The 27,430-nt window shown below is 53.9% G+C and overlaps 1 protein-coding gene across 1 annotated transcript; it reads left to right on the top strand.

The window, feature by feature from the left end:
• Positions 1-85: 85 nt before the first annotated feature.
• Positions 86-24,937, top strand: EMC1 (ER membrane protein complex subunit 1). The gene is made up of 23 exons (XM_040987994.1): positions 86-177; positions 4,796-4,920; positions 5,540-5,605; positions 5,862-5,955; positions 6,707-6,835; positions 8,419-8,545; positions 9,404-9,553; positions 9,893-10,060; positions 10,491-10,562; positions 10,882-10,941; positions 11,469-11,591; positions 12,262-12,358; positions 12,612-12,734; positions 14,196-14,395; positions 14,562-14,711; positions 15,499-15,660; positions 15,917-16,036; positions 16,572-16,709; positions 20,388-20,561; positions 21,024-21,234; positions 22,042-22,126; positions 23,434-23,563; positions 23,669-24,937. Exons 1-23 carry the CDS (start codon positions 86-88, stop codon positions 23,846-23,848), a joined length of 2,976 nt encoding a protein of 991 aa, XP_040843928.1. The 3' UTR covers positions 23,849-24,937.
• Positions 24,938-27,430: the final 2,493 nt, after the last annotated feature.

Below are 27,430 nucleotides of genomic sequence, written 5' to 3'. Positions count from 1 at the left end.
CCGCCTCCTCTCTATGGTTCCCCCGGAAGGCGGAGCCTGCGACCCGGTGCACGCCGGGCCGGCGGGCGGGACCTCAGCGCCTGTCATGGCGCCGCTCGCTCCTCGGTTCTGGCTCCTGGCCGCGCTGTTCGTCCCCGCGGCCGCGGTCTACGAGGACCAAGTGGGCAAGTTTGACTGGTGCGTGCTTGCGTGCGTGCTGTCTCCTGCGCGCTGCAGGGAGGGAGGAGACCGTGCAGCAGGGCCGGCTGCCTGCCTCGGTGGGCTCCCGTGCGGAATGGACTCGGGCGCCCGTGTTGGGAAACGAGGGGTTTGAAGTCGGGGTGCACTGAACCAGGCGTTGGGGGGGTCAGCTAAGCTGGGCGCTGTGTGACCGCACTGGCTGCACGCCCGAAAGCCGGCCTCGGGGTGCAGGCGCGCGTGGAGCTCCGGTCGCAGGCGGCTGACCCGGCAGGTGTCGGAGGTCCAGCGCTCAGAGAACGTTCCTCCTCCACCTGGCGTCTCTTTTTCTCTAAATGCTTTAGTTGTTATGATGGTTTTCCTCCCTTCCCTCTCCCCCCTCCCCCGTGTTGTTACAGTGATTTTGTCCTTTGCTAACAGTAACAAGTTTCACTTTCCACTGCGTGGGTGCATCCTGGCGCTGTAGGTATGGACAATGGTAAGAGAACCTAGCATGGGATTGTCAAGGCATTCCTTGCATTCGGCAGTAGAGATGCCTACTGCAACGTGTCTTCACTTCCCGGGATGCTGGTCTCTATTACACAGTTCATCTATGAGAATATATGTATAAGCCCTGGATTCTTTCGTTTCTTTAGCCCATCGGGGACTTGGGCACCCCAAAATGCTGCTCATTCATTCACTTCTCTAGTCGTGTCCCTGCAGCCTGCTGGCTTCTGTGCCATACTGTTTGATCACTTAAGGGTTGTATGGTCTTGGGGAAAATGACTTAGCTCCATCCTTGGGTTTGTTTATTTGTGAAATGAGTTTACTGGCAGTTCATGTTATCCTCTGGTAGTTGTGAAAATAAATGAGATGGTTTCTTGCAGTCATGTAACACAAGTAAATCCTCCCTGAGAAGTGTGGGGAGATGTTACCCGGCAAGTGTGCTGCTGTGTTCAACTTCCAGTATCCAGTGCACCTGTCTCCTCTGAGAAGGTTTTTTCTGTCTCAGATTGGCGCATTAGTCTATGTTTGTTGAGTGCCTGTTGTACCCTTGACACTGTAACAATTGAAGTCTGTGTCATGCATATGTGTCCTGGCATGCATATGTGACACATATATGTTAGGGGATTACTGTTGAGCTGAAATATTAAGTCTGTGCAGTTTGCAAACAGAAACATGAAAGACCGGAACTTTAAACGTGTGTATCTGTGGTGGTGCTGCGTAAGTTTTCTTGGGATGCTGTAATGAAATACTGTAGACTAAATGCTTGAACACAATGAGTTCCTTTTCTTGAAGTTCTAGTGCTTGCAAGTCAAGTCAAAGTCAGGGTCAAGCTGTGGACACATTTGGTTCCTCTGAGTCCCCTGGGGTTCACCTGCAGACAGCCCCTCCTCACTGTGCCCGCACCTTTCTCTGCAGTACACATCTCCTCCTCCTCCTTTTAAGATTCATTTATTTGAAAGGAGAGCTAGAGAGAGAGAGAGAGAGAGAGAGAGAGAGGGGGGGGTCTTCCATCTGCTGTTTCATTTTGCAAGTGGTTACAACAGCAGGAGCTGGGCCACTCCGTAGCCAGGAGCCTGGAACTTCTTCCAGGGTTCCCACTTGGGTAAAGGGGTCCAGGCACTTGAGCAGGGAGCTGGGTCGGCAGTGGAGCCTCCACCAGCATCTACATCTCTCTGTCTCTCCTTCTGTGTATCTCTGCTGGGCCAAAGGCTCCTTCAGTCCCCTTTTTGAAGATCCTATTGCAGGAGGAGTTGAGAATTTTAGCCTAGGTATGTTGGGAAATAATTTAATATATTATAGTGGTAGTTTAGATTGTATTTTCTTTTTTATATATTTTTTTGAAACGTTCCATCATGAGCAAGTACAACCTTTACAGTCAAGAAAACATTTTAAATTTTATTTACTCATTCATTTTACTTATTTGAAAGGAAGGGAAAAAAAAGTGCTTGCAACACCTGGGACTGTGCCAGGCTGATCCCAGGAGCCCGGAATGCAGTGCATGTGGGTGGGGAGCACCCAGGTGCTCCAGCCCTCACCTGCTGCCTCCCATGGAGTGCATTTGCGGGAAGGTGGACTTGGAAGCAGAGCTGGCCTTCAAGCCCAGGCCCTCAGTTGTGGGCTCCTGGCAACCCACTCGGTGTCTGCCGCCATGTCCAGTTCTCATTCCCTGTAACAGTATTTTAAAAGAGAGAATGGAGCAGGAGGGGGGACTAATGTCACGAGGCCTTAGTTCTAATTCTGATGAGAATTAGATAATCTCTCTGAACTTTGTTTCCTCAAACGTAAAATGAGGGCAGTACTATTTGCCCTCTGCACTTCGTAGGGCTCCTCAGTGGGTACAGTGAGAAAGAAGTATATAAGGGTTGGCACTGTAGCATAGCAAGTTAAGCAACGCTGGCATCCCATATAGGTTCGAGTCTTGGCTGCCCTAGGGTTTTTTGGTTTGTTTTAATTGGAAAGGCAGATTTACAGAGAGAAGGAAAGACATAGAGAAGGATCTTCCCGTCCACTGGTTCACAGCTGATCTGATCCAAAGCCAGGAACCGTCTCTGGGTCTCCATGTGGGTGCAGGGTTCCAAGGTTTGGGGCCATCCTTTGCTAATTTCCCAGGCCATAAGCAGGGAGCTGGTTGGGAAGTGGAGCAGCTGGCACACAAACTGTCATCCATAAGGAATGTGCTGCTTGGAGGTGGAGGATTAGCCAGTTGAGCCAGTGTGCCTACCCTACCCTAGTTCTGGTCCAGCTCCCTGCTAACGTGCCTGACAAAGCGGTGGAGGGTGGCCCCAGTCCTTGGGCCCTTGCACCCAAGTGAGAGACCAAGATGAAGTTCCTGGCTTTAACCTGGCACAGCTCTGGGGCCACTGCAGCCATTTGGAGACTGAAACAGTGCATGGAATCTCTCTCTCTCTGCAACTCTGCCTTTTTTTTTTTTTTTTCTAATAAAGGGATTTGTTTTATTTGAAAGGCAGATTTACTGAGTGAGGATTTTCAGTCAGTTGCTTCACTCTCCAGATGACCACCACAGCCAGAGCTGAGCCAGGAGCTTCTTCTGGGTCTCCCATGTGGGTGCAGGATCCTAAGGACTTGGGCCCTTCTCTGCTGCCTGCCCAGGCCATACGTAGGGAACTGGATTAGAAGCAGGGCAGCTGAGAGTAGAACCGGCACTCATATGGGATGCTGGAGGTGGAGGATTAGCCTGTTGAGCCACCTCACCAGCTCAAACTCTGCCTTTCAACTAAATAAAATTAAATTTTTTTTAAATGAATGAAATATGTAAAATATGAATATAAACTGTCAAACGTCATACATAACGCTTTACTGTGTCTTCTTAATTTCTTCTTATTTCTAAATATTGGTTTACTTATTTGAAAGAGTAAGAGAGAGAGAGAGATGTTGTATGTACTGGTTCACTCCCCACATGATGGGCCGGGCAAGGCCAGGATCTGAGAGGCTCCATCGAGGTCGCCTGTGGGTGACAGGGACCCAAGCGCTTGGGCCGTCTTCCGCTGACTTCCCAGGTGAGTTAGCAGGGAACTGGATCCGAGACAGCAGCTTCGCCTGAAGTTGGCATGCAGTGCAGGATGCTGGTACTACAGATGGTGCCTAAATGCTGTGTACCACAACACCAGCACGTGGAGAGCGAGGCCAGCACCTGTGCTCTCATAGAGTAGGCGAAGCTGCTGCCAGTGACACTGGTGCCCCGTATGGCTGCTGGTTTGAGACCCAGCTGCTCTACTTCTGATCCAGCTCCCTGCTCATGCACCTGAGGAAGCAACAGAAGGTGGCTTGGTTATTTTGTCCCAAGTCCTCACGTGGGAGACCCCAGTGAAGGTCCTGGCTCCTGCCTCAGGCCTGGCCTCATCCTGGTGTGAGCCAGCTGATGAAAGCTCTCCCTCTGTCTCTCCACGTATCTGCCTTTCCAGTCAATATAGAAAATCTTTTAAAAATAAATAAGTAGCTCAAACAGCATCTTGCCAAGCGCCTCCCTCCCATCAAGGCCTCGTGTGTTGATGTTGCTGGGCTTGGTACTGCTTCATCAACTGCAGTGTGCAGGGACGGAGGTTTACCAGGCGAAGGAAGCGGCTCCTACTCCCTTCATGCTGGTTCAGGGGCCCTGATAGGGACACAGCACACGCAGCGCATGAGCACCGAGGCATTTGGGTCGGTCCCCAGGGTGAGGGTCGGCCCAGCCAGTCTCCAGGGTTCTGTGGCGTGAGCACACGCGCTCTCCTCCAGGGCTTGGAGACAGCAGAAGGGAAGGTCGGACGGTGAAGGCGGGCTATGCCCCTTCTCATTTGTCAGCCATCATCTCCCCATCGCTGGTCGCACAGGGCCACGTGCTTCTCTTCCAGCGTGGTCAGGCACGCGCTTTCGGATGTCCCTCTTCTTGGGGTCATTGTGCGTTGCCCTTGGGAGCGGGCCTGTCGCCTTGCTCTTCTTCTGGAAGGTCAGTCACTCTTCGGCTCCCGTGCCTCTGCACGGCATGGGGGTCTTTAAGCCTCGTCTGTGAGCGACTAGCATTTCTTAGGGTCCTCGGGAGCGAGGTGGTGGTGACCTCGTGGCTTGTCCGAGGCCGCAGCATTTGCACATGACGATTTGAGTCCCTTATTTGCCCCCGGCACTCTTTCCTCAGGAGACAGCAATATGTTGGGAAGCTTAAGTTCGCGTCACTGGAATTTTCCCCTGGATCCAAGAAGCTGGTTGTGGCGACAGAGAAGAACGTGATTGCGGCCTTAAATTCTCGCACCGGGGAGATCTGTGAGTGAGCCGCGCACCTGTGACGCATCGGCTCTGGGGCGGGAAGGCTGGCCGCTGGGGCTTGCCAGACCTGTGTGGCTGGTTCCCAGATCCAAGTGGCTCTTTCAGTGGATCCCAATTCTTTTTTTTCTTTCAGTCTTTCCTTCTCAGAGTATTTAACATACTCCTGTTCCATGCCTTTACGAGTTCGTTCCACCAGCCTGGATTCTGAGCATCCCTAAGTGTGATGTTGCTGCACATGGCCCATTGTAGCCTGCAGTAAAGGCCCCCAGGCCCGTCTGTTGCTTCCACTGGCCGCATGTCTCCAGGAACTAGCATTGTATTAGAATTTCCGATCACTCAATCACTGTTTCTCTGGTGAATCCCATGGATTTCATTCCTCTTACTTGTTTAGCTGTTTGCCTCTTGTTGGTGATAAGCAGTGGCCGTCAGTGATCTCAGCTGGAGACAGTGGCAGGTCCCTCCCATCACATCTCCCCTCCTTACTTGCTGCAGGGGACTGAATCATTCCCTGCCAGCTGTACTTTTCCCACCCTTGAAAGGACACTGGGCAGCACTGGGCACTCCAGGGCCCCTTCAGTTCTCCATCATGGTAATATCTGACTTCCTTGTCTCTCAGTGTGGCGCCATGTTGACAAGGGCACAGCGGAAGGGGCTGTGGACGCCATGCTACTCCACGGACAGGGTAAGCCAAGGCCTGCTGCCTCTCCATCATGGGGGTATGGGGAGGGCTCCGTCCCCATTCCTGGCCCTTTCCTTTGCGCAGGGTCTGGTAGGGAAAGGAGGGGGTGGGGTTCCTGACAGTGAAGGCCAGCTACCTGTTTAAAAGCTGTTTGCATTCGCACGTTAGATGTAGGGCCCTGGTTGGGCCACTGCTCAAACTGTTACCCAGGAGGCAACAGAGCAGGCTCAGGAAAAGTTCAACCTTTTGTCTCTTCCAGATGCCATCACCGTGTCCAACGGAGGAAGAATCATGCGTTCCTGGGAGACCAACATCGGAGGCCTGAACTGGGAGATCACCTTGGACAGCGGCAGGTGGGGGCGGAAGCTGAGTTCCATGCTGACTGACCTCGGGGCTCTGCGGGCCCCCACAGCCACATGGACAGCAACTCCAGGCTCTGGACCTTTTCCTCAGGGACCCCTGAAGAAGAGTCAGACAGGGTCAAATGCCCATTCTCAGGATGTTCAAAGCTGCGGAACTCATGTGTAACTCAGTCTGTACTGGCTGGGCACCTGCTGGCGCAGAGCTCCATGCAGGGTGCAGTGTTGATGCTTGCCCTCTGGGCTTTTCCTGACGGTGGGCCCTGCCACATTGCAGAACATAATAGAAAGTTGGCCATGGTGCAGTTTTAGGTTTTGAGAACAGCTTGGGCCGCTGTCATGGCTTTGCTAAGGTTATTTGAATGACAGGATCCTTTGCTTCAACGTATACACATTAGTAAATGCTTGGTGGCTGGGCCCGAGGCACAGGTGTGAGTGTGCACGCAAGAGGCTACATCCTTGACAGTCCTCTCTGATGGCTGCGTGGTGGAGGGTTGGCTGGTTACAGAAAAGCCCAGGGCGTGTAGGGAACAGCCTGAGGGGCCTCGGGAGGTTCTAGGGAGTCATGTGGCCAGATGGCTGAGCTCATAGACTCGGGTCAACAGATGGCCGACAGAGGTGGGCGTAGGATGCCGCGTGTGTGGCCCCTGAGCCCATGTTCCTGCCTGGGAAGCGGCAGCTCTGGATGCGGCCTGAAGCCCACGCTCTGCGGCCTGGGGCGCTGCTCATTGCTACCTGCACTCAGTTTCCAGGCGCTCGGGCTGGTGGGCCTGCAGGAGTCAGTGAGGTACATCGCTGTCCTGAAGAAGACCACCCTGGCCCTCCACCACCTCTCCAGCGGCCATCTCAAGTGGGTGGAGAATCTTCCGGAAAGGTGAGGCCGCCCCTGGGGGGCTACAGTGACCGTATCCTGCCCTGTGCAAACCCCTGCTCTTCCCCAAGTGCCCGGCATGTCTGCTGTGACCCAGGCCCACCCTGTGCTGGTGTTGTGTAGCTGTGACTACTAGATGGGCCTGAGCACAAAGCCTGTGGCTCCGTCATGAGTTCCCCTCCTGGTGAGGAGAGAGCTGTCAGACTGGGGCATGGGAACTGGCCAAGCAGCCAGAGCCACTGGCTTGCTGTGGGCACTGTGGGCTGTCTGACTTACAGTTCAGGCGAGGCTGAGCCTTTATTCATATTAAGAGTCGGCACAGCTAGGGCTGGTATTGTGGCACAGCAGGTTAACCTACCTCTTGCCTGGCATCCCACCTAAGCACTGTTTTGAATCCTGGCCGCTCTACTTCCAATCCAACTCCTGTTATTGTAGCTGGAAAAGTAATGGATGATGGCCCAACTGCTTGGGCCCACATGGGAGACCTGGATGCCACTCCTGGCTCCTGCCTCAGCCTGGCTCGGCTTCAGCCATTGCATCTCTCTGGGGAGTGAACCAGTGAATAAAAGACCTCTCTCTGACTCTGTCTTTCAGAATAAAGTATAAATAAATAAATAATAAACTTTTTAAAAATCTTATTTTTATTGGAAAGTCAGATATACAGAGAGGAAGATCCTTCATCCAATGATTCACTCCCCAAGTGACAACAGTGGCCGGAACTAAGCTGATCCGAAGCCAGGAGCCTCTTCCAGGTCTCCCACATGGGTGCAGGGTCCCAAAGCTTTGGGCCACCCTTGATTGCTTTCCCAGGGTACAAGCAGGGAGCTGGATGGGAAGTTGGGCTGCTAGGATATGAACCGACACCCATATGGGATCCCGGCATGTGCACGGCAAGGACTTTAATTGTTAGGTTATCATGCCAGGCCCAGTAATAAATCTTTTTAAAAGCACACAGTGAAGGGGCTGGGTGAGACCTGAGACAGCTTCCAGCGGTCCTGAGGGGGAAAGCATTGAAGCTGATGGGAGCAGGAAGGATCATGGATCAGAAAAGATCTGGCAGGGATCCAGCCACAACTTAGGCAGACCAAGTACAGAGCATCCTCCAGTGGTCCGAGCCCCATGGGACCGTGGGAATCACAATTCCCTGGCCTCCCCCAAAGGATCTGCCTCACTTGACACACTGGGGACCTGTGGGCTATGGGTAGGCCTAGTGTCACCGTGTCATCAGTCTCTAAGAAGAGTGAGGTGGGGTCAACGTGTGGCACAGTGGTTGAGACACCACTTGGATGCTCCCACCCCATATCAGTGTGCCTGAGCTGCAGCCCCTGCTCTGCTTGTAATCCAGCTTCCTGTTAAGGTGGAACCTGGGTGGTAACAGGTGACAGCTGAAAGCACTTGGGTGTTTGCCACCCACGTGGAGACCTGGATTGAGCTCTGGGCTCCAGCTGTGGTGGGCATTTGGGAAGTGGCCCAGTGGATGGAAGCCGAAGCAGCCTTCCCTGGGGCAGGACGGGCAGCCCTGACTGTCGGAGGCCCCAGGGTGCCCCGTCCTTGCACTGACATTGTTCCTCCCTCTCTCTCTTCAGTGACAGCTTTCACTACCAGATGGTGTACTCCTACGGCTCTGGGGTGGTGTGGGCCCTCGGCATTGTTCCCTTCAGCCACGTGAACATCGTCAAGTTCAACGTGGAGGATGGAGAGATTGTTCAGCAGGTGTGAGAGGCATCCGACTTGAGGCGCCTTGTGAATGGGGAGGGCACTTGGTAGAGACCTGTCCAGCCGGGACCGGGGATCCTGGCTGGGAGGGTGCCGAAGTCATCGTGGTCTCTGACTCTGGTCACTTGCTGGCTGCCTTCTCCCCATCCGGCATTGATTGAACATCCTTGTTTTTTAGGGTGCTGAATGTTTTAGGGTGCTGAAAAACCACACAGATCTATCATGGCCTGTTGGCATCTTCTGAGATAGTTCTGTAAAATAGCCATGTCCACATGCTGGAGCAGTGCTGAAAGTTTTCTTTCAGTGACCAGAGCTCTGACTTTGAAAGGCACCAGGGGGCCCGGCGGCATGGCCTAGTGGCTAAAGTCCTCGCCTTAAAAAGGTGCCGGGATCCCATATGGGCGGTTCTAATCCTGGCAGCTCCACTTCCCATCCAGCTCCCTGTTTGTGGCCTGGGAAAGCAGTTGAGAATGGCCCAAAGCTTTGGGACCCTGCACCCGTGTGGGAAACCTGGAAGAGGTTCCTGGCTCCCGGCTTCTGATCGGCGCAGTATCAGCCACTGTTGTCACTTGGGGAGTGAATCATCGGATGGAAGAACTTCCTCTCTGACTCTCCTCCTCTCTGTGTATCTGACTTTGTAATAAAAAAATAAGTAAATCTTTAAAAAAAAAATAAAAGAAAGAAAAGTGCCAGGAGGTGACCGGTGGCAGGTGCAGAGGGGACAGGAAGAGCTCCTTTGGAACCAGCCATGAATCTTTGAATCCACCAGCGGGATTCTGGCAGGAACATTGCCGATAGGCTGCAAGGGGTCAGCAGGAGTTCCTCCCGACCTCCTGTGTCCTGTCTTCCCTGCAGGTCAGGGTCTCAGCTCCGTGGCTGCAGCACCTCACCGGAGCCTGTGGCATAGTGGATGATGCCGTGCTGGTGTGTCCTGACCCAAGCTCACGGTCCCTCCAGACTCTGGCCCTGGAGACGGAGTGGGAGTTGACGCAGATCCCCCTGCAGGTGAGAGGCTCCAGTCATCCCTTCCCTGCCCACCCCGGCCAGAGACCTGCAGGTTCAGGAAGGTTGGCCGGATTCCCTGGGAGGGTCTTGGATCCAGGGTTATTGCGTCCTTGCTCAACTGTGGCAGCTGCGGGGAAGAGGTCAGGCCTTTGACCGTGTGTATGGCAGGAGTAGGGGGCGAGGATGGGCCGCCGTCCCCTTGGGGGAAGCTGAATGGGAGCTTGTGTACCATCTGCTTGGCCCAATTACTTCCCCAAACAGAGAGGGACAAATGCCCACTCAAGATGCCAGCCTGAATGGACCTTTTGGCTCTAATCTTCCTTTCTCTTGGCCTCCCAGCCTCTCGATTTAGAATTTGGAAGTGGATTTCAGCCCCGTGTGCTGCCTACGCAGCCCAACCCAGTGGATCCATCTCGCGCCCAGTTCTTTCTGCAGTTGTCCGAGACCCACTATGCCCTTTTGCACTACCATCATGGAGCCTTGAGCCTGCTCAAGAACTTCCCGCAGGTAACTGCAGGACTCAGGGCGGTCCAGCTAAGTCATGGATGCCGGGAGCCAGGGCCTTTGGAGCTGGAGGCGTTTGCAGTCCTTCCCTCAGTGGTTTAAGTGCCTTTTTTTCAGAGCATCCTTAGAGTAAAACTAGCATCTTCCTCTGCATCTGCAGCAAAGTAGGGACAGGAATTAGAGCCACCCCGGGGGATGCAGGATTGACATATATGCCTGTGTGGAGCAAGGGGAGAGTCCTCCTTGCAGTTTGTAGGTGAACTGGGGCCTCCTCCTGCTCTCAGATGCCCTTGCTGTTAGGTTCCAAAGTCTAGAGCACTTTCCACTCTCATCCTTGGAGACAGGGGAGTGGGGCTGACCCCAAACAGTGACCCTTTCTAAGGCTGCTGGCCACTGCTGGCCCTGTTTAGGAGCTCATGCTTTGTTTCCCCAGACTGCCCTGGTGAGCTTTGCCACCACGGGGGAGAAGACCGTGGCTGCGGTGCTGACGTGTCGGAACGAAGTGGTGAGTGTCAGGAAGGTCAGGCAGCCCGGGGGCTCTCGTTGCTGCGGTCAGAAGTGGGCCTGGGGGCCTGGGCAGGCAGGGGGCTGCGGGGAGAGTGGTTCTCGGCTGGAAGCTTTCCTCATGCCCACCTTCTCCTTGGGAATGAGACCCTCAAGCGCCAGCCTCACTTTCATCTGGTACTGTTAGAGGTGGCAGAGGCTGTGAGGGAAGGCCGCGTGTGCTGTCTGCTAAGCCCTAAGATGATGCCCAGGTGAAAGCTGCCCTCTGGTGACTGGCCCTTCGAGTGGGCCCTTCCTCTCATCCTTTTTTCCTGTAACAGAAACCCAGCAGTTCTGAAGACGGGCCGATGGGGAGCCTGGCGGAGAAGTCCAGTCCCAAGGCAGGTGCCGGGCCCTGGGCTGTGGGAGGCCACCCTGGGAAGTGGCTGAGGGCAGGTGTGCGTCTTCTGGAGCTCCTGGCCTCAGATGAGGGTTTCCCAGATGCTATGAGTGTCTTGATGTGTCTCCAAGGAGAGATAAGGAGGCAGAGGCTCTAGAATCTTCCCTCACCACTCTCCTCTGGGCCTCAGTTTCTGCATTTCTTCTGTGCATTTCACTGAGAGTTGAGTGATAACCTGTGCCCTTGTGGGAGGCACGGGAGCCTGGATCAGGGTACAGATTACTGCTGGAGCTTCCTCCCTGGCCCCCTCTCCTTGCTGTGGCTTCAACTTCTCTGCCCTGCCGGCTTCCGTCTGAAACACGTGTTGCAGTGGTGTTCTCATTGGTGCCTCAGGACCCTCATTTCTGCCCTAGGATTCAGCTTTCTTTGTATTTCCCCTTCTGGCCTGGCTCTTTCTCTGGAGAGTTTGCCTTCATTCCACTCCGAGCTTTGGGGAGCCCTCTAATTGACCCGTGCTGTCTGTCCTAGAACTCGCTGGTTTGCTTCAACCAGACCTACGTCATTAACCTCTATCTGGTGGAGACGGGCCGGCGGCTGCTGGACACAGCAATCACCTTTACCCTGGAGCAGAACGGCACTCGGCCCGAGCGGGTAGGCAGAGCCCCTGTCTTGACACTGCTGCAGGCCTCTCACCTGGGTTGGGCTTAGGGGTGCCCCAGACACAGCCAGCTCCTCTGGACTAGAAGCTGGTGGGTTTACACTGAGCTAGGCCCCGGGCCGAGCTTCTCACTCAGCTCTCTTGGCATCTCTGGGGAAGGGGCCGTTAGCTGTTACTCACCTGCTTGCCTAAATGAGACTGCGGCCCAGTGGGATTCAGTCCCTTCTTATAGCCGCACAGCTGGTGAGCCATGTCACTCAGGTTCTGGCTCTGGTCTGACTCCAGAATCTGCATTCCTCATCACTCCCCGGGGCCCTGTCACCTTCGAGCTGTGTTTCTCAGCCTCTTGGCCATGGGATTCTCATCTCTAAATGCTGACCTCTGTCTGTGTGGGATGTGATTGGAACATGCATGAGATAGTCAGGTTCCATCACACAGAGGTCCAAGATAGTCTATAACTGCTTTAACATCCACTCCCTGACTGACATCCAAGTGATTGCTGTACTGTTTGGACATCAGTGCCATGACCTGGCCTGCCCGTGCTCTGAGAGGCTTCCGGCTCTCGCTGGCCACAGTGGCCTTGCTGCCATGACCTGGCCTGCCTGTGCTCTGAGAGGCTTCCGGCTCTCGCTGACCACACTGGCCTTGCTGCTTGGCTTCCAGCTCTACATCCAGGTGTTCTTGAAGAAGGATGACTCAGCAGGCTACCGTGCCTTGGTGCAGACAGAGGACCACCTGCTCCTGTTTCTGCAGCAGCTGGGTGAGGCGCCCTGTTCCATCCTGGGCTTTGGGGAGAGGCACCCACAGGCTGCTCCTAAACCCTGCTTTTAAACAACTCCTCGCATTCTGTGTTGTGATCTAGAACTTTCCTCCCTTGGCTTTGATTCCAGCCCACTTGCTCCACTGTTCTTGTTTCACACGAGAGCTGTGGGGCTCCCTCAGCCACCCCAAGAGAGTCTTGGGAGGGTAAGGGAGGAGACACAGGTTGCGAACGTGGCTTCACGCCTTCACAGCAGGGAAGGTGGTGCTGTGGAGCCGAGAGGAGTCCCTGGCAGAAGTGGTGTGCCTGGAGATGGTGGACCTCCCGCTGACCGGGGCACAGGCCGAGCTGGAAGGAGAATTTGGCAAGAAAGCAGGTAGGAGCCTGGGAGGCAGGATAGCAGAGCTGTCGGAGGGCTGCTCTGGGGCTGGGCTTGTCAGTTAGACCCCAAGAGAGCCTGTTCCTGGGCCCAGCCAGGTGGCCCTTCCGTTTGAAACAAGCTCTGTGACCAGTGTGCAGTGCGATTGTGCCCTTACCGGGTGTACGACCACTGCCTCCAGTGGAAAGAGCCTGAGAGAAACCAATCTTCACATGGTCGTAGCCGCCTTTGCCCATCTGCCTGGCTTGTAATGCCCTGTCCCCCATTGTCCCCAGGGAATGGGCATGTCTGTCCAGAGAGGCATGATTGGGTTGGTCTGGTTCTTGTGTAACTAGCTCCATGTCCTCCAAAGCCCACAGCAGGCCCAGTCCCTAGGATAAACTCAGTTCACCCGGCTCTGGTTTGGGCCTGCCTGCCCCTTCTCCCCCTCCCACAGACAGTTGTTGAGGGCTGCCCCTGTCTGAGTTAGCCGCCCTGCTAGGCATTGCCAGTTGCTGTAAGCCAAGGATTAATTTGAGTTTATTATTTATTTCTGCTGCCTGGATCCAGCCATTCAAGGTACAGCCCGCTGCTTGTTGCCTTGCTGCCCTGGCCTGCCCACATGGCTAGCTCTGGTTGCTGTCTGTTTTTCCTGGTGTGCACCAGCGCGGCACCCAGCGTGTGTCCCTGCACTGCCTGCTTGGGATTTGTTCTGCTTGTCTCTCACTTCTCTTCCTTAAAGTGAGGCTGGTGGAAAAATAAGAAGGCAAAGGCACCGCTCCTCTTCCAGGAGTGCTTGCCATATACCAGGTGCCGTGCCAGATCTTGGGTGTGTGTCATGTTGATCAGATCTTAGCAACAGCCTCTGGGTCCCATGACATTTTCCAGATGAGGAACCTGAGGCCAAAGGGTTAAGTGTGTTTCCCAAGGTCACACAGCAGTCAGTGACAAGGCTGAGGTTTTAATCCCCACCTGCCAGACTCCAGACACCATGCATGCTCCTCACCGTGTCACTTAGTCATCAAATCTGTGTTCTTTGAAGGTTGGAACCTTCTTCAGTAGCATCAGAGAAAGAATGTAGGAGCCCATTAGGTGCAGGTTAAGCAGCCGACAAAGTGGGAATGCAGCAGAGAAATGGAAGCACCCACATTCCAGCACTCTGGCCTTCTCCTGGCACCTGAGCGCTCCCTCTGGCCCTCCTGGATGTGAGGCTGAGGAGGGGACACTCACAGCATGGCCGCCTCCTGCATGGCTGACCCTGACCTCTTGGTCCATTCTAAGACTCTAGGCAGGGGAAGGGCACAGAGCCAGGTAAGTAAGTTTGGAAGCTCCTGTATGGCTGCATCTGAGTACCTGAGTGTGAGATGGTCAGCTCCAGACACAAACTGGCTTGTATTGGGGGTCCCTCAGGAGGGAAGCCCGTCCCCCCTTCTGGACAGCTGGTCTGATGCGGCTCCGTTACCTTCTCCTTGACACCAGACGGCTTGCTGGGGATGTTCTTGAAGCGCCTCTCGTCTCAGCTCATCCTGCTCCAGGCGTGGACTTCGCACCTCTGGAAGATGTTTTACGATGCTCGGAAGCCGCGAAGTCAGATTAAGAATGAGATCCACATCGACACCCTGGCCAGAGATGAATTCAACCTCCAGAAGATGATGGTGATGGTCACGGCCTCTGGCAAGGTGAGAGGGAATAGGGCCCCCACCCCAGGTGCACGGACCTGCTGAGATTGGGGCTGGGATGACTAGACCTCGGCAGGGGGTGATGCTGGCTCCAAGTCCCGAGGATAGAATTGGCTCGTAGGCATCTCTTTCTGGTTAACAAGCCCAGCATTTGTTTGTCTTGCAGCTTTTTGGCATCGAGAGCAGCTCTGGCACTATCCTGTGGAAACAGTATCTGCCCAATATCAAGCCAGACTCTTCCTTTAAACTGATGGTGCAGCGAACCACTGCGCATTTCCCCCACCCGCCGCAGTGCACCCTGCTGGTGAAGGACAAGGTGAGGTCGGCCCAAATGGGGCTGGTTGTTTTGGTGTTCTGCAGCTGAGGCTTCTCCTGGGCCCCTGGCATTTGTGAGAGTTCAAGAGGAGCCTTTGGGGGGTTAGACTGCTTCTTCCAGTCTCTCGCCAGGATGGAGGTGTCCTCCAGCACTGATGGGGAACAGACTTGAGAGTGGCTATGACTTAAGCCAACCAGGCTGTGTCACTGGCATCATGTGGCTGTCTCCTCTATGTGAGGGCAACCAGAACGCAAAACTCCCAGAACAAGAGCAGAGTTTTTGGATTTGTTTCTGGCTTTGTTAGAAACGGATGTGGCAGATTCTGCTGTGTTGGCCATCTCCAGGGATCGTGCGGGGACTTGGTCCTTGTATCTGGGCTTCAGCAAGTCCAGTACTTGGTTAGGTTTGGAGCCCAAGACAGTTCTTTCCTTTTGCCATGAGCCCGGGGGACCTTCACCTTCAGCCAAAGATGTGTTTCCCACAGAGAGAGGGCGGGCTTGAGGGGAGCCCACACGATGGAATGCAGAGGTGGTGGGCACAAGGGGAGCCCACGCGGTGGAGCGCAGAGGAGGCAGACACGCGGGAGGAGGCAGGGGGCAGACACGCGGGGGGCAGGGAGCCCTCACGGTGGAGCGCAGAGGTGGTGGGCTCAAGGGGAGTCCTCACAGTGGAGTGCAGAGGTGGCAGGCACGAGGGGAGCCCTCATGGTGCAGCCCAGCTTTCCCGATTTACTCTGGAGGTTTGCAGTGTCGTGGGTGAAGTCTGACACTTTCCCTGCTCATCTTAGGAGACGGGAATGAGTTCCCTGTATGTCTTCAATCCCATTTTCGGGAAGTGGAGTCAGGTGGCTCCCCCAGTGCTGAAGCGCCCCATCTTACAGTCCCTGCTTCTCCCCGTCATGGATCAGGACTATGCCAAGGTGTTGCTGCTGATAGATGATGAATACAAGGTACCACATCCTCACATGACAGCCCCGGGGCCTGGGGGAGGCTGGGGAGGGGTGTCAGCCCGTTCCACACTCACCAGCGCCCGGCTTCCTGATAGGACTAAATGGAAGGCTTAAATTGAATTCAGCAGGCTCGAATTCTCCTGAGACTCTAATTCTCACTCTTGAGGCTCTGTGCTGGGGAAATAGTGGTGAATCCACTTTAGGGCTGGTAACCCTTTCCTGAACTGCTCTGCTCGGCTCTCGGGCTCTCTTCCAGGTCACGGCTTTTCCTGCCACTCGGAACGTTTTGCGGCAGCTGCATGAGCTTGCCTCTTCCATTTTCTTCTATCTGGTAGATGCCGAGCAGGGACGGCTGAGCGGGTATCGACTTCGAAAGGTACGCCCGCGGGGGTCCGGGGAGGGTGGCGGGTGCCTGCCTGTGGCACTTGCAGGGGGAAGTAAGTGCTTCCTGCTCATTTGGCTAAGTGAACCCCACTTCCTGTTGTACACTTGGGCCTGTGTCATCCTCATGTCTGATTCATCAGCCCTCTATTCACACGGATGGGGCAGCTGCTGTACCACCAGCACAGTTCTCACTGCTGCTCACAGAGCAGTGAACGGGAGGCTGAGTCTGCCCCACGGGGCTGCCCTTCCACAGCAGAGGGAGCGACTTCTGCCTGACTCCTTGAGAGGGGGCAGGGCAGCAGTGGGGGAGGAGGAAACTCCTGTCTGTTTCTCTCTCTCTTAAGAGTTATTTATTTAAAGGCAGAATGACAGGGCTGGCCCTGAGATACAGTGGGTAAAATTGCTGCACCGCCACTCTGCTGGAAGTTCCCCTCTCCCTTCCGCCCAGCATGGAGGTCTCAGATCCCGGAGTGTGGACTCAGATCGAGGGTGCCCTCCTGACCATGAGTGCCTTTGCCCTGCCCTAGGATCTTACCACTGAACTGAGCTGGGAGCTGACCATTCCCCCGGAAGTCCAGCGGATTGTCACAGTGAAGGGGAAGCGCAGCAGCGAGCACGTGCACTCCCAGGGCCGCGTGATGGGGGACCGCAGCGTGCTCTACAAGGTGCAGCAGGGCGGTGTGTCAGAGCAGGGCCTGCGGAGTCTGAAAAATAGGATCCGTGACCTTGAGCAAGTGCAGTCCCTTTGGGCTTTCATTTATTCTCGATGAAGTGAACACGTCACACTTTGTGTGAGGGTTGGGCCGATCACGTGAGATGCTTGGTCACCACCCGGCAGATGCTAGCTATCCCTCTGCGTGGTGGTACTGATGTGCCTTAGTGATCCCCAGAAGCTCTTTTATGCTGCAGCACCCTAGTCCATGGCGAAGGAAGGGAGACGGGGGACTAATGGGCCGCGAATGTCCCCAGGGAGATTGTCGTCAGTGGGTGAGCTGGGCCACTGATTGCACCCTCCTGCAAAGCAGAGTCCGGGGAGACGGCAGTGTGGGTAGTGGGAGCACACAGCACTTCCTGTTGCACCAAGTGCAGACGTCAAGTTGGACTTGAGGCTGTGGTTGGGCTCTGCTGTGGAAGAGCCGTTCTCCACGGGGGATTTTGTGTGGGCTACCTCGACTTCCTCTTCTCCCACGCAGTGGGACTAGCAGCACTGATGCCAGAGGACTGTCGGGGAGGTGGCGATATGTCGAGCCATGAGGGCAGTGCCCAGCCATGGGGTCACTGCTGTCGTCAGAGCTGGCAGCTGGCATCCGGCACCTGGACCGTGGCAGCAGGCCGCTTTAATGCAGTCACAGTGAACGAGTTATACAAATTCTAAAGTGTGTTTGACCTATGCCAGAAAAGAACATACCGCTGTGTAACTTTACCTGTTACAAGGTCAAACACACTTGTAATTTATATGCTGAGAAAAGTAGTTGGGGTAGTACTGTTGGATTCATGCTTGTTAGGCATGTATCTTAGGTTAGTCGCTTTGAATAAGCACTTCATTTTGGTGTAGTTATAGATCTGTAGAAAAGCTGCAAAGATCATGGTAGCGTTCCCATAGGCCCCTGACCTAGCTTCCCTTGCGTGCCCGTAATTCACTCGTCTGTGCGAAGACACGAGCATTGTTGCGTGGCTGTCAGCCACGAATCCTTGGGCTCTGCTGTTTTCCCTGGAGGTCATCGTTCCGTGCCAGGGCTTTCCCCTGCATTGAGGTGTCAGGTTCCTTTTACTCTGCTCTGGTCTGCGCATGACCTTGACACGCAAAAATGTCAAGGAGGTCAAGAATTGGATGTCCTATAGCATGTTTTTGATTTGTCTGGCAGGTTTCTTTTTATGTCGAGATTTATTGATTTCAAAGCAGGGTAACACAGAGGAGAGGGTTTATTCCCCAGTTGGCCTCAGTGGCTGTTCTCAGTCTGGGAACTTAGAACTCCATGCATGTCTTCCATGGGAGTGGCAGGGTGCAGGCACCTGAGCCATCTTCTATTGCTTTCTCAGGCGCATTAGCCGGGAGCTGGGTTGGAAACAGAGCAGCTGGGACTGGAATCGGTGCCCCAGTATAGCATGCAGCATTGCAGTCATTAGCTTAGCTGGCTGTGCCACAGTGCCAGCTCCTGTCTGATCTCTTCAACCCACGCGAACCGGCTTGTGTTTGGCAGAATACCGTGGAGGTGAATGAAGCAGCCAGTGTTACTGTGAGTGCTTACTGGATGCCAGGCAGTCTTTACATTTCATTTGAGAGATGGAGAAAAGGAGCTCTCCTGTGCTGGTGCATTCCCGCATGTGCCTGTCACAGTGGGCACTGCACCAGGTGGAAGCCAGGAACTCAATCTGGGTCTCCCAAGTGGGTGGCAGGAAAACGATCACTGGAGTCATCGCCATCGTCCCTAGACTGCGTAGACAGGAAGCTGCTGATCAGCAGCAGAGCTGGGTGTCAGACAGGCATTGCTACGGTACCAATGGAGCTGACCTAACTACAGGTTCAACTCCTGGTCCAAACACCTGCCCCAGGCACTCCTTTGAGGCAATGAAGCACATCAGTGAACCAGATGAAGTCTCCTACTCCCTTGAAGCTGTTTTGTAGTCTGGGGGACATAGTAATAAAGAACTAAACAGGTAAATGATATAACATATTAGCCGGTTGCAGTTCCTGGTGCAGAGGAAAACACAGCCAGGAGAAGGAAGTGGAGTGCCTGACAGGAAGGGGCACAGCTTTACGGAAGGTGGCCAGGAAATCTCTCAGTGGGCAAGCTGGTGGCACTAAAGGGAAAACTTGGTCACAGGATATCTGGGCAAGGAACCTTTCACAGAAAGCTCAGCTGGGAGCCTGTGTTGTGGTGCAGCATGTAAAACTGCCACCTGCAACACTGGCATCCCCTATGGACAAGCTGAGCCCGGGCTGTTCCGCTTCCAGTCCAGCTCCCTGCTTGGATGGCTCAGGCACTTGGGCCCCTGCACCTACAAGGGAGAAGAAGCTCCTGGCTTCAGACTGGCCCTGCTCTGGCTGTTGCAGCCATCTGGGAAGTGAACCAGCAGATGGAAGATTCTCTTTCCTTCTCTGTCTCTCTCTCTAACTTTGCCTTTCAAATAAATGAATGTTTTTTTCAAAAAAAGGAGGAACAAGAAAGAGAGAGAGAGGGAGGGAGAGTGGAAGGAAGGAAGAAAGAAAAGTCAGAGCTGCCCCATGTGTTTGAGCAGCAGCATGCAGGATCATGTGATGCAACAGGATGAGTGAGAAGGGGAGGGGCTGCTGGGGCCAGTGATGGGGCCAGGTCCAGGCTGGCTGTGACTTTGTAGCAAGAGGAAGAGCCTCTGGGAAATTGTGAGCAAAGAAGTGACTTGGTGTTGAGGCCTGTCCAGTATGTTGTGCTCAAACCAGCCTGAAGAGGAGTGAGAAACCGGGGCAGCAGTTCCTCCGCAGATGCGGTAACCTGGCAGGATGACGGTGGGTGATGGCAGCTGGAAGCAGCGAGGGGGACAGGGATCAGGTTGTGAAAACCTGGTGGCTGTACCGACGGGATACGGGGATGGGAAGGGGTCTGTGTGAGAGAGAGCCGAAGATGACTCAGAGGTTTTAGGTCTGAGACAGAAGCCTGGTATTGCTGTGGACGGGGATGGGTGGTGCAGTGCTGAGGCAGGAGCAGGGCCTGGCAGGCACAGAGCAGACAAGTTCACCTGGTTCAGAAGTTCTGGCGGTGCAAAGTGAGGCTGTGAGCTGCCTAATGTGGGCACTGTGCATAGGTGAGTGGTGCTACAGCTGTGAGATTGCTGAGGGCACCTCAAGGGCACATGCAGACAGGGATGCCCAAGGTCTGAGTGTACTTGGTGGATTCCATCACTGAGTCAGGGCAGCTGTGCGGTGCCTGGAGAAGAAACTGAGAAGGAGAGGCCCAGGGGTGGACAGGTGGACTTGGGTGCTGGTGACCTTGTGAACAGCTTTGGTAGAGGAAGTGACTAGACTGGAGCAGGTCTTTAGGTCAGTGAGAAGACAGGCCTGGGTTTCATCTTGGTTGCCATTTGCTGTCTCTGCTTGTGCAGGATGCCTGACTGCCGTAAGACTTTCAGCTATGAAACTTAGGAAGCGATAGCTACTTAGCCAGGTTGGTTAAGGCATGAAGTAGAACGCAAGCCATCTTGTACCCAGCAGACATAAAGCAGGAACCAAGCCCTACACAGGACATCCTTCTAACCAGAATCCCCAGTGCCCCTGCTGGCCGCCAGCCCCACGGCGTGAGGCTCAGGTAGAATGGATGGGCGACTGACCGTCCTGATGCTGAGGGAGGCGTCCCTTCTCTCCCCAGAGTCTGAATCCCAACCTGCTGGCTGTGGTGACAGAGAGCACAGACACCCATCACGAGCGCACCTTCACCGGCATCTTCCTCATCGATGGGGTCACCGGGCGCATCATCCACTCCTCTGTGCAGAAGAAAGCCAGGGGCCCCGTCCACATCGTGCACTCCGAGAACTGGGTGGTGGTAAGGAGTCCCTGCCCAGACTTTAAGGCAGCTTGCGGAGTCTGCTGGCGCCTCAGACCCTGCGTGGCACCCCCAGTGCTGCTTTGGGCTCTCAGTCCCTGGAAGGCAAGGCTTGGCAGTCACACTGCCTGGTTCCCATCCTGACATACCACTGAGAGTTAGTGCTTTAAGCTGCTGCTGCTTCACTAATGAAACAGATTACAGTCTCCTCCAGTCTACATGGTTGGTTCTCGGAGGTGGCTGCTCTTACGAGCTCTTTGTCTTCTGGTAGACAGTGGCTACCCTGTATAGAACTACCTTGAAAACTAGGGAACTTGCTAGCAGGGAGGAAAGCTGGGGTGCTTGGCGTTTGTTCTCCTCCCTGCCGCTGCCCTTCTCATTAGAAGGGCCCGTTCGGATGGAGCTGACTGTCCATGTGCACGCAGCAGCTAAGCCCTGAGCCACTGACCCCTGTCTCCGCAGTACCAGTACTGGAACACTAAGGCCCGGCGCAATGAGTTTACCGCACTGGAGCTCTACGAGGGGACCGAGCAGTACAACGCCACGGCCTTCAGCTCCCTGGACCGTCCCCAGCTGCCCCAGGTGCTCCAGCAGTCCTACATCTTCCCCTCCTCCATCAGCGCCATGGAGGCCACCATCACGGAGCGGGGCATCACCAGCCGACACCTGCTCAGTGAGTGTCGGGGCAGGCTTGCAGGCTCATCAGACCCCCCTAGACAGCCACGCTGAAGGTCAGAGAGGGGCTGCTTTGCAGGGAGAGCCCTGGGTGACCACCTGTAAGGGGAGGTTGGTGAGGAGGGCTGTATTTCAATGGAAGACTTCCTCGTTTGCTCTTTGCCGCCCATGAGAATGATCACTTGACTCTTCGTGTCTCTGAGTTTAGCATTTGCAGCTGTCATTCCCAGTGCGGACAGCCTGGACTGTCTGTTGCACAGATTGGCAGGTAGAAGTGCCCGTCATGAGTTCAGGACTTGGTGATCGTTTAACAGAATGCTGTGCCGGGGTGGCTGTGCCAGAAAAGCTCGCGACTTGCCGCTTTGGCGGGCACGGCACAGAGTTGCTCTTGCCGTTTTATTCTTCAATATGAGGCAGGCAGCTCTCAGAAGTTTGTTCAGCTTTCTTTGCCCTTATTCTAACTAGCACCTTGCAGTGAAGCCTACTTCTTGTCCCTTCATGGCAGCACTACCTTAGCCTTGCGCAACACCTGTGCTTTGTGGGACAGTGATCACGTGGGTGGGGAGAGAGAAAGGCGTGAAGTGGTTTTCTACGTTCTCTTTGGCTGTTACCCTTATCTTGATTCTAAACCTTTGTTTTCCCGTGTCTCAGGATGCTGTGTGAGGGAACTAGTTGTTCAGAGTGTATTGCTAAAGTATTGTGCTGGGTGTGTGAGGCCTCCTTGACTCAACTGCTTGTTTAAAACTCCATCTTAAACTTCTGTGGTGGTGACATCGTTGTAACTGGCCCATCTTTTCCTGTGCAGTTGGGCTGCCTTCCGGAGCAATTCTTTCGCTTCCTAAGGCCTTGCTGGATCCCCGCCGTCCTGAGATCCCAACAGAACAAAGCAGGTAAGACCCTTAGGGGCAGTGCTGCGGCCACCAGGAACTTACACTGCCATTGAGTTTTGGTCCTTAGTCTAGGCACCCGGTGTGTTGGTGAACAGTTACTAAGAGAAACAAGTTAGATATGTGCTGTGTTAGATACTCGCAGATGCAGAGAAGGAAAATGAAATAGGGACAGACTGTAAAGGCTGTGGCTGGTGGAGTGTGTGACTGACTTTGGACAGTGGGAGTTCTGGAAAAGTCCCTCTGAAAATGTGAAGGGGGTCAAGGAGCCAGCCCTGTGGAGATGCAGAATGAGGGAGCGGAACTCAGAGGCCAGCTGAGTCCCGAGGGCACACAGGCAGCTGGCGCGGCTGGGACAGTTCAGGTGAGGAACTCGGAACCTGGTCCTGTAGCGTGGGGAAGCTGGTGGCTTATTCACCGTCAGTAATCATTTTGTATTTCCACCCACCGTCTCTGCACATCTTCTCATCTCCATCCTGAATTTCCTTTGTATTCTCTGACCTCTTGGGCACGCAGTGATTAGAGAGGAAGTTAATGCTGGGATGGTTACAGGGTTTCTAGAGAGGGCCCTGGGAGGCAGTGCGAGCACTGAGGGTGGAGCAGCATTGGCACTGTGGCTCTGTGTGTTGCCGGGAAGTGTTCCTGCCTAACCTCTTCTGCTCTGAAATGCCAGTCACTGCTTGGTGTCATTTTCCAATGTAGGACAAGGTAGGAATCCAGAGCTGTCTCAGTCTCTAGAGAACTGGCTTTCTTGCAGTCCTTCCTAACATTCAGCTGCTAAATTTGTAACCATTTCACGCAAGCAGAGCTTGAAGGTGATCTGAGGCTCGGTAGTGGCTTGGAAACTTCCCAAAAGCTGGCGAGGGCAGCCAGTGGTCCCTCTCTGTTGCCAGCCGCATCTGTATGTACTGGCCACATGCCGTACCCAAAATGGCGCCGACCGGAAAAGCCACACCTTGGTTCCTGGTGGAGAGTTACGTAGCTTTCGCGGTACTGCGCAGGCGCCTAGCGCATGCGCAGTGAGCTGAGGCGTGGCCGGCGCATGAACACTGGGACTGACGAATCCAGTCGCCCAGGACCCTGCGTAATCATGACGTCGACCTATCATCGGCGGAGGCGGGGCCAGTCAGCACATAAGAGCAGACAGCCTGCCGGGGTCGGAGCCTTTCCCTCCTCATCTTGGTGCGCGCAATAAAGATTACCGCAGAAGACTTCACTCGCGTCTGCCTCTTATCGCCGGACGATAAGAAACGTGGGTGCGACACCTCTCCAGGGGTCTTCACAGTGCCTGTCCTGCCTGTGTTTTGCAGAGAGGAGAACCTAATCCCATATTCTCCAGACGTCCAGATACATGCAGAGCGGTTCATCAACTATAATCAGACGGTTTCTCGAATGCGTGGTATCTACACAGCTCCCTCGGGCCTAGAGTCCACTTGCCTGGTGAGCAGAGTCCTGAGTCGCCCTGTGTGACAGGAAGAACAGCTGAGGGTCCTGACCTCTCCTTGCTGCCTCTCTTCCATCAATGCCATTCTCTCTGCCTTGCAGGTCGTGGCCTATGGTTTGGACATTTACCAAACCCGAGTCTACCCGTCCAAACAGTTCGATGTCCTGAAAGACGACTACGACTACGTGCTGATCAGCAGTGTCCTCTTCGGCCTGGTGTTTGCCACCATGATCACCAAGAGACTGGCCCAGGTGAAACTCCTCAATCGAGCCTGGCGGTGAGGACTGGTGCCCTGTGCCCAAGTAGAAGAGCTGCAGGCCAGTGCGGTCAGCTGAGGAGTGCGAGATGCTGAACAAGATGGCCCTCCACGTGGAACTCGCCTTGGGACACGCAGGATGCCGATACCTGTGGCTAAATTCCGACCTCACCCTCACCTGTGGCTCTCAGAGCAGCTGGTCCTACCCCTGAATCCAAAAGCCAATGTGCTTTCCTTTCTTCACCCATCCATGAATGTTCTAGAGTCTTCAAATAAGACCTCCAACTGATTTTTTCCCCTCTTTTGTGAGGCCTGTGTGAGTTGAACTGAGTTTGCCTTCTGTGTTTTTTTTTCTAGAAAGCCTTCTCAATTCTGCCCAACTCACATCAATGCCAGGAGACTCTCCTTGCCAGTCCCACCTTACAAGTGTGTGTTGGTCTTCCCTGGGGAGACGGGGTTTGGGAACTGGCCCGGGCGCTCAGCGCTTTTCTCCAAGGGACCTTAGGCTCAAGGAATCCACCTATGGGATCAAAAGTCATTTTAACTGAATGCCTGGCTTTACGCTCTTCTCATCTGTTGGGCTGAGTCAACCCAGATATTTTGTTTTAGTTTATCGAAGCCAAGTACAGAATCTGTGCTGTGCTGTTCACTAGAGAGCTGTGAGGAACAGGCCCTTTTTGAAACTACTGAATTTTCTGTACCTTGAAGAGAGATGCCCTGCCCATATCCTGGTACCTCATGGTCTCACACCTCACCTACAGGCTGGTCGTCTTGGAGAAACCTTGTTTAAGAGTCCCATTATTTATTCTTAGTTTCAGATGTAAATTAACATGCGGGTCATTGTATGTGTCATCAGAGCAAGCGGGGTTTGCATCTTACCGGCCTGCGAGTGATCTTGGGAGCTTTAAGATAGGAAGCTGGCATTGCTGACACTGTTGTGTCTGTGAAAAGTTAAAGGAAGCCCAAGCATTTTCTCTTGTTCATGGGTGTGGGGGCAAATGGGCCCTTTCTGTTCTGTGCACAGTGACATGTACAGATGTACAGGGAGAAGACCACTTCCAGCCCCGTGGGAGAGGTCCCATGCAAGTGTCGGAATAAAGCAAGTGATGAGTGACACGCGTCTCAGGCCTCTTTTGTGTCTTTGAGGATCACCTGGAGCGGCCTTTGCAGCAGAAGAAATGAAAGCAGTACACAAGTGGAGTGAGCTTATTCTACAAGGGGGACATGCTGATTTAATCCTATGCAGGCTTGGGGGGTTTACAAATAATGGTAATCATGTCGCTTTAGTGATAAGTTGTCAAGTTGGTAACAACGAGTGAGTAAACATTTAAAGCTCTCTAGGAAAAACAGGCATTTGTTCCTTCTCACTCGAGCCATATTTCGGTGAAGGTGACATGGGGGAGCCGAGTAAGTGCGAGGCCTAGCTGGGATTTTAACAGTGTTACATATCTTTTAAAAATAGTTTATTTATTTGAAAATAAATGTCACAGAAAGAGAGGCAGAAGCAAGATCAGAGAGAAAGGATGCTCCATCTACCCAGGACTGGGCCAGGCTGGAGCCATGAGCTCATCCAGGTCTCCCACATGGCTGGCGTGGGACACGACCCCAAGGACTTTGATCAATTCTGCTGCTTTTGTGGGTGGGTTAGCAGGGACCTGCCTGGGAAGTGGAGCAGCTAGGACTCAAACTGGCACTCGCTGGGGGTGCCGGCACTGCAGGCAGTGGTTTAGTCCTCTGGCAGAGCTGGCCCGCAGCAGCCTGAGGTGAATGTGAGGCAGCCAGACCATGTGCACTTGCTAGTTAATCATCACAGCTAGTGAAAAGTCATCTAGGAGGACGTGCTTGAGAAAACTAAACCGCACAGACGCAAGTCCTTCCTTCTTCCCAGCTTTCCCGCAGACTCAACCTTGTCTGTCCTGCAGAAACCTCGGCTTCCCTCAGCTCTCTCATCCCTTACGTGCTTTTTTTTTTTTTTTTTAATTTTTTTTTTTTTTTTTAATAATCTTAGTTTATTAGGGTACAAAGGGTCACGGGCTACAGGGTGAAAGTGGGTAATATCATTGTTTCCACACTAATATAATCATTTTGCCCTGTATCTAGGGTTAGGGGAGTAACAAAGGGAAAAGCCCCACCCTACCTCCCACCCATGCCCGATCCCCAACATGAGGCGCGCTCCAAGGGTCCTGCTCATACAGTTTTGATAGTTCATCAGTTCTGGATTGCTGCCAATCTCTCCGTCCCAACCGTAATGAAACCTATTCAGAGTCCACTGGCTGACAGTCTCTTGATGGTTGGGGTTCCAAGATCAGCAGTTCAGTTGGAGAAATATCCAAAGAAACTTCATCTGAGTTGATCCCAGATCTGATTCTTGAGTGAGTTTGCTAGTACAGACTCCAACACTGTTCGTCACACCAATCAGCTTATGCATATGCTGGTCGTCGCGATTACTGGGTCCGTTCGGCTTCCAGCCCTGTCTTCCTTGTGAACCAATGGGTGTTGTAGTCCAGCTCGATTCTACCCACTTCATACTCGGTCTTCATGCAAACCAGTTGGAGCTGCAGCCTAGTTGAGGCGACTCCCCAAAACCCCTACCAGTTCTGCCCCCTACCCTGGTTCCCATGCTTGCCAGTATGCACTGCAGGCTTGTCCAGTCTGTCCCACATCCCAAGTAGCTCTCGCACACATCAATGGACATTGAAGCCTGGTTTAACCCAACCAACCTATTATCCAGCCCATACACCCACTGGCAGGTGCCTTTCTGTCAAGCCACCCCTGCTCCTAGCCTGGGTTTCGTGCTGTCCAGTGAGGGTGGTAACCCTGAGGGAGGTGCCCACTATTTCCCTGCTAGGCCACACCCACTCCCAGAGTATGCAGTCTCCAGGTAGTTTTGGCATTTGACTTGTCAGAATTGGCTCCTAGTACCAGCCTCTGCCAGCTAACGCTGTGGCTAAGCCCAAACACCCCTCAACCCACTCTAATTTTAACTTGCACCAGTCAGAACAGTCAGCTCACCGTGAGGCCCACAGGTGCTATAGCCCTGCCTAGTCTGAACTGCCCCCATCCGTATTCACACTTTCCAATGGAAGTAGTGCTTTTTTTAAAAAAAAAAAGATTCATTTATTTTTACTGTAAAGGCAGATTTACAGAGAAAAGGACACACAGAGAGCAAGATCTTCTTCCATTCACGAGCCGAGCTGAGCCAATCTGAGGCCAGCAGCCAGGAGGTTTTTTTGGGTCTCCCATGCGGGTGCAGGGTCCCAAGACTTTGGCCCGTCCTTGACTGCTTTCCCAGGCCACAAGCAGGGAGCTGCTGGATGGGAAGTGGAGCAGCCGGGATATAAACCAGTACCCACATGGGATCCTGGCACATGGAAGGCGAGGACCTTAGCCACTAGGCTACCATGCTAGGCCCATTTGTTTGCTTTTCTTCCTTTTTCCCATGTATATCGCTCCAGCCATCTTTTCCACTGTCTTCATTAATCAGGTTAGTTGGGAGCTACCTATAGTGAAATGACTTTAAGAGGGCGATCCCCAGTATTTTCCAGGCACTTTCATACCAAGTTTCATTGTGAGTCTAAACACGTAGCCCTTGGTTGACGGACTCACC

Source organism: Ochotona curzoniae, unplaced genomic scaffold, assembly GCF_017591425.1.
Source record: "Ochotona curzoniae isolate NIBS_2020 unplaced genomic scaffold, NIBS_Ocur_1.0 contig_4792, whole genome shotgun sequence".
NCBI classification, from domain to species: domain Eukaryota; kingdom Metazoa; phylum Chordata; class Mammalia; order Lagomorpha; family Ochotonidae; genus Ochotona; species Ochotona curzoniae.
Note: the sequence above shows the minus strand (reverse complement) of the source record. Positions and strands in the feature narration are given on the sequence as shown.

What these genes read in the sequence shown, in the direction of transcription:
- EMC1 (XM_040987994.1), top strand. Translation starts at nt 86, where the DNA reads ATGGCGCCGCTCGCTCCTCGGTTCTGGCTCCTGGCCGCGCTGTTCGTC. An exon ending in TTCTCGCACCGGGGAGATCT is followed by an intron (nt 4,921 to 5,539) that starts GTGAGTGAGCCG and finishes CTTGTCTCTCAG; the next exon opens with TGTGGCGCCATGTTGACAAG. An exon ending in GCCTAGAGTCCACTTGCCTG is followed by an intron (nt 23,564 to 23,668) that starts GTGAGCAGAGTC and finishes TCTGCCTTGCAG; the next exon opens with GTCGTGGCCTATGGTTTGGA.